General features: G+C 35.0%; 1 protein-coding gene across 3 annotated transcripts; it reads left to right on the top strand.

Moving 5' to 3' along the window:
* Positions 1–4,850: 4,850 nt before the first annotated feature.
* LOC117209430 lies at positions 4,851–7,858 on the top strand. 3 transcript variants are annotated; one of them, XM_033451497.1, is made up of 5 exons: positions 4,852–5,023; positions 5,609–5,852; positions 6,761–6,816; positions 6,907–7,104; positions 7,492–7,858. In XM_033451497.1, exons 1-5 carry the CDS (start codon positions 4,963–4,965, stop codon positions 7,674–7,676), a joined length of 744 nt encoding a protein of 247 aa, XP_033307388.1. In that variant the 5' UTR covers positions 4,852–4,962; the 3' UTR covers positions 7,677–7,858. The 3 variants fall into 3 exon arrangements, with proteins under 3 accessions (XP_033307387.1, XP_033307388.1, XP_033307386.1); XM_033451496.1 differs by having other exon boundaries at positions 4,851–5,023; positions 5,630–5,852; positions 6,761–7,104; XM_033451495.1 differs by having other exon boundaries at positions 4,856–5,023; positions 6,761–7,104; positions 7,492–7,854.
* The last annotated feature ends 2,775 nt before the right edge of the window (positions 7,859–10,633 follow it).

Genomic DNA, 10,633 nt, shown 5'->3' with positions numbered 1-10,633 from the left:
CTACTAGGATTTTATGATTCAAAAGGAATTATTATCTTAGTCACTGTAAAAAATAGTATATTCGATCGGACCTGATAATCGATAAAAACATTCCGAAGGAAGTATGACCTCATCTTAAAACTGTTCGAGAAAGAGTGAAAATACTTCGAGAAAATATTTCATACAACATTCAATCAATAATAAAAATGAATAAGTATTTATTCAGATGCGATTGCAAGTGTGACAATTGAGATTAATCGGTTTGTGATACACGAGGTATCGATAAAGAACTTCTTCGTTCTTTTTATATGAAAAATTTCATGAATTAAAAACGGGAACAACTTGATTTAGTATTACAATTTTTTTATCGTTATTTAATTCTGTCGTACATATATAATGTTTGTTACATATAATTTTTCACAGTACGACGACATAATAATGATTGGAGCTTTAATCGTATGTAATTCGTATTTTAAAATATAGATTTTTATGGGTTGAGATTTTCGAAAAGAATCTCGATTTGACGAATTAAAAATATTTGCATATCAATTTTAAAATATTTTTCGTATCAACGCAGAAGTTTCATACAATATACGTATCACGGACATTTAAATTCCTAGTTTCTTTCTTCATAAAAGAATTTTAACAATAACTTGAAAATTAAATGCCGCGCAAAAGTAAAGGATTTTACAAACGAATACCTGATAATTATAAATATATCATTTCTGTATAATAACTTACGAACATTTCGTAAATTTCTGCGTGCAAATAAGAAAGAAACAGGTTTCGTAAAATAAACGAAAGTAGATGATGTATTTTTATAAAAAAAACATATAAGAAAGAAAAGAAAGTATTTATTTAAGATCGACTAATTTTAAATCGCATGTTTATGTATAAAAATTTACATATAGCCGCGTAATTACGTTTTATGCATTAATTACTTATACATATTTAATTCTTTAATAAGAAATAAGTAATATCTTCCTTATATTTATTTAAAAACTTATACGTATGTATGTATAAGACATATCATTCAAAATAAGATTAATGTAGGACTATGCTATGCTAATGGATCTATATATTAAATATTCCAATTATATTCGAATGCTACACAAGGTCGTGTCCTAGACAGAATCTGTAATGAAATGCATAATCATTATATATATGTATAGTAAGACACGTAGTTATAGGCATAAATAATAATTAATACCGTAATAAATAATATAACGATTAATTAACATATTAATACATATATTAATCAAGCGATATACTAATAATCGAGCAATACAACGACACAGTAATAGATAAGGTACTCGTTATTACGTACTTCGAGGTATCGCCATCTATGTAATTGAGCGTTTTACATTCGTTAGACTTACATTTATTAAATTTCCCATAAAATTCACATTGTCTGCTACACAGTGATATCAAATAGGATATAGGCTGTTTACGTAAATTCTTGAACATTTTATTGCTAGATAAATTTCTTGGCTCTGTACGATTGTACAGAGTGACGCCGCCGGGGAATACCCAATCGCGAAAGTTGATTACCTTCTGCGCATTAATCTAGAGGCGCTTTGGACAGCAGGCTCGTTCCCTTTTACAGAGGCGTCTATTGTGCTCGAAGGCAAGGTACTCATCTGCCTCTGGAGTTCAATGTCAAGACAGTCGAGACACGTATAACCTGCTTCTGGCCCCTGCTTGATGAATCACGCGTAACGTCCGTCTATTTGCTTATTGTTTCACGCCGCTTATACAACAACGATTACGATCCGTTGCGACCGATAACGCATACGCGGTACGTTCTTTTGTCTCTGATCCAATGTATCGCCTGGAAGGGGCTGCTTTCTGATCGTTCATATCGTTCCACTGTTACAATCACAAATACTCCGTAATTTTATAAAATTGCTAAAAGCCATTGGAAGTTTTGGTCGTATGCTTTGGTCGCTGTTGACACGCTTAGTATGCTTTATTTGCGTTTGCAGACTCTCCGTTTAAGATGGAACTTCTTTCTAGCGAAATATTACTTTCATATCGAATTGGTAATGCCCATGACCGTATTATTTTAGTCATTGATCTCTAAGTACATATATAAATCCAAGCTGTGACGTTTTATACCAGAACGTGCACAAATATTATATACTTATTCTTATTTTTAATTGCTTTTTTATTATAAAAGAGATTTAATTATTTTTAGTAATAAAGAAAAACTTCGATGAAGTGTTCGGTAAAGTATATCTCCTTCGTAATGTATAATTGACTTTTTAATTTTAGATCTTGTAAGGTATAATGTTTTGCATTATTTTTGCACGACAACCACGACGTTACACAGTCCAACAGTATCGTAAATATGCTTATAATTTTTAATTACAATAGGGATTCCAGATTAGGTTAAGCGATAGATTAGATAGTTTTAGATCCTTATTGATTATAGCATTAGTTCTTTCTAACATATCGAAATATGTAGCTAAACGCATTTAGTGATAATTGGATAATTTGTTCCAAGAACCGAAGTAAGCGTAAAGCTTGATTCAAGTAGAGAAACTCGAGTGAAAAATGAGGCATATAAAAGACTTCGTTTTGTTTTTATACGTTGTATTCTTGTCCGAATTAATTAATTTTTTCGCTATGCTTGACTCGTGATTTTACCGTTCGCTGTAGCATCTTTGCCTATTGTATCATTCTGATTTTATTCGTAAGGATATTCGTTGAATCGTTCGTTGTATCATACTCTACCGTATTTTGCGATACATATAGTCTTTATAAATATGTTAATTGGATGAAACAAGATAAAAGCGGAAAATGGGACTGCATTCTTTCCGTTGAGGCTTATCGTTATACTATCTGAAAACTTTCACGACGCCGCGGTGGCTCAAGTTAATAGAATTTACCCCTGGAAAATGGCCTACATCGTTGTGGATAAGATCCGCTGGAAATTCTCGTTAGCTCAGATGGTTAATGGTTTTACGTTATTCGGCTTAAACTACGTAAATGCAGCATTGACAAACAAAGATCTTCGGTGAGAGTTTGGTTTTCGCGAGTGCAGTTACCATATCGACGAACAATCATGTTAAAATTAGTTACTTTAGTGCTGACGATAATGATGTTGCGATATGAAAATGCCAAAGGTAAAATTTATCAATATTTAATAAGCGATCCAAAATAGATATTGTTACAATGTACAGCTTGTTGTTGATTGTTTTTATTGTTAACTATACGACTCTATCGTAAAGCGTCAGTTTGTAGGAAATTCCATGAAAAAAAATATGCGCAATTAAAAATGCATTTCAAACATAAAATTGTTGCTACGTTATAATTCACATTAGTCGTATATTAGTTTAAATGACTTTAGAACCTTCTATTAGAACCTTCTTAATGCATTCTATGCGTTTAGTTATTATTATTATTATGTAATTATTATTATCTAAGAATGTATACGGCGCAATCACGGATAACGATGAACAACATATGCACCTACAGAACGGACAATGTGAATCATTCGTACACTCGACTAAAACCGAGAAATACGTTTTCATCGTTTAATTATTAGATGTGTTATCAATTATCTTATGATTTACCGTATATTTCTACGATTTCTATGATGTGTTCGACCATTCAATGGTTCGTGAATATACCATGACGAACACGTTATTCCTAATAATAATCAGCGCATCGTTGTTGAAAGATCTTAGAGTTAGCTTGATTTAAAAGATTCTTGTTTGACCAACAAACCAAAATTTCGACGTAATCCCTATGGGAAAATGATATTTGAATCGCATTGTAATATAATTAATTTTCCAAACACGGTAAACACGTCTCTATTTTACTCGACGCAACTTCCGAACAAGGACCAAAGCCAGGAGGGTGCCGAAAGTGCGGAGCAGGAAAAGGCGAAGTCGATAGACAGTGATATCGTGGACGAGAAAGCAGGAGACATTGTAGAAAATACGAAAAAAGAGCAGACGGAAGGCGAGTCGACGACAACAAAAGACGACAGTCCGAACACGGTTACGCCCTCGACGTACATCGATGAAGAGACCGTACGATGAGACGAAGGTGAATGAAAAGAAAACGTTAACGTCGTCGAAAATCGATCGAATGAAAAGGAGTTGCAAAAACCACGAACGAGAACAATAGAATCGTAGGGCCGGTTGAAAAACCCGAAATACTGGAAAATTCGAACGCAGTAGCGAACGAATTCGGTAAACCCCAAATCGATCAACCGGTGGAGGAGAGTCAGAAGCTCGGGAAATCCGAAAACGTCACCAATGAAAACATAGTACAAACGATTGAGCAAGCTAACGAGAAAAAGTGATATTAAGATTCATGATAATTCTTAATTATCTGAGCGTCGTCCGTAAATAAAATTTTCGATCAATAGCAATGGAACGTTCCGAATGCAAAACGACGAGGACGGTAATTTGCAATTAAGACGCGGAAGAATTTTTTACGATTAATTTTTACATCAACTATATTCTAAGCAAATTTGAATAAATGCGAAAGAACGCGTTAAGAGGATTCTACTTTCTTTTTCCATTAAGCGTTTGAAGTCTCGATAAGATTATATTGATAGTAAAAATATGCACAATATTTACATAGACTTCTTCGATAATGTTTTACATTTTTAGATCGCGGTTTTTTAAAACGTTTCAAATATACGACGAAACATCGTAAATATATTTGGTCGGTGGATAATAATTTCTACACTCAGAAGCAAATAAAGTTTTCATATCAAGCGCGCGATTATGTATGTATTTCGCGAGTCGTAGTATTTCGAAAATTACATTGTTCCAAATTAACGATTATTTCTCGATAATCCCGTTTCTTTACGTGCGTACGAGTCATTGCGTGATTGTAACTCTATTCGTCGAAGAGTATTACGTGGGCGGACGCACGATGAATACCAACAAGGATTTTAAGGTCGCTCATACTTATTGAAAAAGGGCGGAGAACAATCGCACGCAAGTCAGAACGTTTTCAGAGATGGCCAGGAGCATCTTTTACGTTGTGCCGTTGTGTTTTGTGTTGTTAGTGGCGTGGGCAGGTAAAAATACTTTCTCAGCCTAAAAATATGTATCGTGTGGTGCGTTCTTATCTTTAAACATTTTCATTTACTTTTCATTCGTGTGTGCGCGATTCACTGTTTTTATGCAAATAGTTATTATCCCGCGATTATTTAAAAACTTAGATCATTAGTTTGATTAATGTTGCAAGGAAACCGAAGGCTGGTAACATGTACTGAATTTAAAGTATTCTTATAGAATATAAAACACATCTAATATATTTTTTTTTGTATTGAAAATCGACTAGAAAATGAAATATCGAGAGTAAAAAAAGCTAAGCCATATTTTTCTGAATTTTAATTCTTAGTGTTAATTTTTTATTTCATCAACCTTTATTAACTTATTCCAATGATTTATATCGATCGCTTAAAAGTGAGAGGATTCTTCCTTTTTTTTTTTAATGGAATAAAATCAATTGTTGTACTGAATGTTTTGTGCTCGCATTAGTCTGCTGCTTGCGACGTTTCGTATAAGACGGGAGCCAACCACGTTAAATTATAAAAACGTAGCTATGGAAGATTTTCTTCCTTTAAACGTGTCATGGAGGGACGTGTCTCATTCCATAGATGATCGTGTCCTTCTCACAGAGGAAGACGAACGACGATGGAACACACCACCGGAGCTCATACCGGAGCAACTCATCAAGACATCCGATGTAAAAAGCGGACGATCGTTGTCTATTCCAATCACGACGAATATCAACGTAAACGCGGGAAACAATGCACATTCTTTGGGTTTTCAACTAGTCCCTGAAGGCGTTAGCTACTCTGAAAGCAACAGCTTCGGTCATCCATTGTCGGCGGCCAGTGGGTACGTTCTCGCGATCAGTCACGTATCAGGGATAGTCTCTAAAACTAAACAACGCGGCAAACGATTCGTGTTAAAATATTAAATAACTGTCGAACTGTTCTGTAACACGTAACGATGAATTGATTAACTATCCACAAATCCAACGTTGCACATTATTGGAAACCCTAAATGAAGTAATTTATACAGGGCGGTTGGTAACTGGTGGTACAAGCGGAAAGGGGGTGATTCTACGCGAAAAATGAAGTCGAAACTATAGAATAAAAATTTTTCGTTCGAGGCTTTGTTTTCGAGAAAATCGACTTTGAATTTTCGCTCGGTACGCGTGCACTTTATCGCGTCTCGTTATAACGGATCTAGATCGTTGTTTCGATTGACGTTATTTTTAAAATTTTTAAAATTTTAAAATTTTTAAATTTTAAATTTTTAAATTTTTAAATTTTTAAATTTTTAAATTTTTAAATTTTTAAATTTTTAAATTTAAAATTTAAAATTTTAAATTTTTAAATTTTTAAATTTTTATTCTATATTTTCGACTTCTTTTTTCGCGTAGAATCACCCCTTTTCCGTTTGTACCACCAGTTACCAACTACCCTGTATATCATTGTACATCTATTGTTCCGTCAAGCTAAAAAGACATTCTACAGGATGTTATTAGGATAATAACAGATACATACTCTATAGAACACATTACACAAACTATAGATAATAAAATAAGTCATTTTATAATAAAAAAAATAAATAATTTCTTCAAATCTTGTACAATATAGCTAAATTGTACAGAACGTAGATAGAGAAAAACTGTCATTGTTAAATACGAGTCGAATCATCGAACGAATTATCTAGCAATCCATTTCACAACACAATCCATAAGATAATTTTACTGTAACGATGTATATATTTGTTGCCAGGGGCGTTTCACAAAGTCAGTCGGTGTCGTTCTCCGCAGGATTGACGGGAATCGCTGGTGCTGTATCCGAAGCTGCCAGTCAATATTATCCTATATATGGTAATGTAGGGAATGTCAACAGTCAAGTGTTCGGTTTCGACAGTGCAGCTGCTACTTCGTCGGGCAGTACCCAAAACGGACATGCAACTTCTTCTGCCGCATCTTCCGTTGGTTTCGCGCATTCTTCCGCCACGTCGAGCATAGGCGCTGTTCGTCCCTCTCAAGGAACGACTATTCGCTTTCCAGGACAAAACCAAAATCGACCAATGTGGAGTAACATTCGCCCTAACAATAATAAAAACAATGGTACGAACAATATCATTTCTAATATCTGTTATCTCATATAAAAACATTACATATTAGCGATGTTAATTGACCATCGTGCCGCAGATCGCATCGATACTATTAGTCATGTACAACTACGATAATATTCATCTCTCGGCGTAATGATTACATTTAAAAGTATAATATCATACGAATTATGTAGCAATGAAATGTAATTAATAGTCTTGCGCGTCTCGCACGAAGATTTTATTTCAAACACGTACTAAGCTTCTGAGTACAAACTCGATGCTTCGATCGTGGCGTTATTAATTAATTATTAAATGCCATATTTCGTTAGTAATAAGAAAGAAATTAGCGAAGAAGGCAGATAACGATCATCGAGCAATTAACCGTGATCTATTTTTTTAGGTCACCATCCTCCGCGTATGCCGAAATTAGACATCGAAGTAAAACCACATCGTGAAAATAATCGCGGTACGATTAAGTTACACGTTTCAACGCACGAGACAAAATGGGACGATGATCAACCAAAAATTCACATACACAAGTGGCAACCTAGTTCTAGAACACACGACGACGATGAACAAACATGAACATAAATATACAATTAGGTTTCACTTCAACGATTTTATTTATCTTTTAATTGTTTTTTTTTTTTTAGTCAATTGTTGCGCCATTTTACCCGCACTTTTACTCCAATAATGGGGTAAACAAACATTTAAAATAATTTTTTGATTCAGAACTGTACATATCTATACATATTTATATAATTGTAACTATATTTATATAATCGTAAAAAAGTTAAAGCTTAAAAATAGACTACATATGTATGTATAATTCCGATTTCATCATTTCTTCATCATAGACTTTTTAAATATAGAAGACTTACAAAAGTTAAAATATATGTATATCTCAATGAAATCGAAGTTCTCCGGAGAAGTTTTCCTTAGATCACAAGTACTAGCAAAGATCAAGAAGTATCTATTTCGCTTACATGTCACATTCGATAAATTTAATTCCACGCTAACGGTAAGTAGGTGAAGGAGAACGACTGATTTCCAAGGTCAAATTATGATCTTGAATTCCGTGCGACATCTCTAGAATTACCGATGATTGTTGCTAAACTTTAGGATAATAAAATCACTGTTTTAACAGCGAAGATACTTGGCAATGTTATCGAAGTATGATAACTGCAACCAGAAGTGAATTTTCAGACCATTGACTAAGATCAAGATACAATGTTAAATGGACATTAAATGGAGCTTTGTGTCTTAGGTTATGAAACACCGACTTGCCAAAGAGTCAGAGCGTTTCTTACGCCCTTTGTATAGGAATTACTACAGACGACTCGTCGGTGATTACATCACCGACGAGGTATGGAAGAGACGTGACATTTGCGACGTTCGTGTACCGACGTCTTGCTGTTTTACCGATATAATTACTCAGAACTTCTGTATCTATCGCTGCTCCGTATTTGACATCCAAAATATGCGAATGCGAGTCTTTGTGTTGTCATCTCTGATATCAGTAGGGGTCACCACGTAAGCTAGCCTCTCCTCTACAGGGAAGACCAGAGTATAAAAGGACCTGTATCACTGGACGTCTCTATCTTTTCGTTACGAAATAAAATAACTTTCGTTACAAAGTAAAAGTTTTGAAAGTGCGTAAGTAGATTACTGAACCTTCTTTCGCAAGATTTAAAATTTGCTTATAATTTATATTTTAATATGTTTACCTGATACTGTAGTTTAAATAATTAAATCCGCGTTAATTACATACTTAACAAGTTTTTCAGAATGCGATAATATTGAATTTTTTATAGTTTGTTACTCTTGACCGCCACTGTGTGCATACTTCGTTTACAATTATGATCTGTCCTCTAGTCTGCTTGTAATTTCGTGTTAAAATTTAGTTCTAATTTCAATCACTACGAACGCCGTAATCGTATCGTACGCTAAATCGGTAACATTGGAAATGACACTAAAATGATAAAGGAGTTCTAGAGACCCTCTAACCGTGAATGAAAAAATTACATTGGGTGATAGATTTATTTTGTCCGTCGTCTGCGCTATTACTAAATCGATAACGTCGAGCGCCAGACGAAATGGTAAATGGGGGAGGTCAACTGATCTCCGATACGTGCGGCTCAAAAAAGCATCGAATGTTACGTTTATTCTCGTACCTCATCTGTGCATCGAGTAATTCGCGCAACGATATGGAAATTCTTCTTCGATGTTATTACTACGGTTGGTAAGTTAGTTCTCTATCCTGATAACTCATACGGTAATTAGCTGTATGGTATCTCCGTTTCGTGGTGCCCTCTATAACGAAGTCCCGATTACTTAAGCGTTACAGTCAAATTTGAAAGCCAAATATGTATTGTTATGAAATAACAGCCGATATCGTCAGTGAAACAAATGACAGGAAGCTATGAATAAAGTGACAAATATGCATTTACGATGCAATTTTTAAGACAAAAAACAATTACAAATCTACATATTCCTATAAATATTAATTTTTTCATCGTTATCGTAAACCTTTTTCACCTATTACATATACATTAATGTTTTCAATATATATCGAAATACGGCTGGAACGGGGGAAAACGATTCAAACGAGTTTCTAACCGGGGAAGACCCGACAGGTAGCGCTATCTGAGGGGATGCTGCGAAACTAGATGTCCACGAACGGAGCAATGGCGTAGGCGGCGATCCATGTGATAAATTAATTTTTATAGCTTCGTGGGTGGCGGCTCTTTCTATTGGTTGCTGATCGGGCGCCTCCCACTTCGAACGACGTTTCCTTCTCCTCGTTTATTCCATTCAACTGTAATACCATAATATACCATTTGTCTCGTTTCAAATGAGCTGGCAGGGAAATATCAAGGATGCGTGTAATTGAAATATACGTATTCGCAGATCTTCCTCGATCGATTCTCCACGAAGGAGTGGGCTCTGCAACGACGCGAGATTTTTATCGGGCGGATCACCGTTTTTAAAGAAGACTCGACGTAACTGCGCATTACACGTGATTGTTCGCGTTCGACGACGATAATTATCGCGATTACGTAAGGAGAGAAAGATCAATACGATTTTTACTTCGCCGCCGCACGACGTGCCGATTACTCGGCGAATCGCTCGGACTTTAATTACTATTGTTCGATCGCCGGACAATCTGTTTTTCCACGGATGCAATTATTTCGTGCTGAAGAAACGAGATAAACAAATCTTAACGACCGCTATCGTTTGTAGAATGATTGCACGATAGAGGTATCAAATGGATTGGATCGAGATTACAATCGTATAACGTTATAAGGAAGATTAGTTTCCACGAATACCTACAACGTTATATCGAAAGTTTGAGATCGTTGTACGTTTCACAGAATGTAAGAAGTTAATGCCTAGAAAGATCAGCCTAAGTATACGCAATTCCTTATTAGCGTTAATTTCTAATATCGAAACTTTTCGCGATACAACTGAGATTGTCATTTTCCTATTGCGTAGTATTATTCTTTTTACTCTATGGTATCGTTGCGCAACATTACCAACCT

This window comes from Bombus bifarius, unplaced genomic scaffold (genome assembly GCF_011952205.1).
Source record: "Bombus bifarius isolate JDL3187 unplaced genomic scaffold, Bbif_JDL3187 scf7180000008176, whole genome shotgun sequence".
NCBI classification, from domain to species: domain Eukaryota; kingdom Metazoa; phylum Arthropoda; class Insecta; order Hymenoptera; family Apidae; genus Bombus; species Bombus bifarius.
The sequence above is the reverse complement of the archived record's forward strand: the minus strand, read 5'-3'. Positions and strand labels throughout refer to the sequence as shown.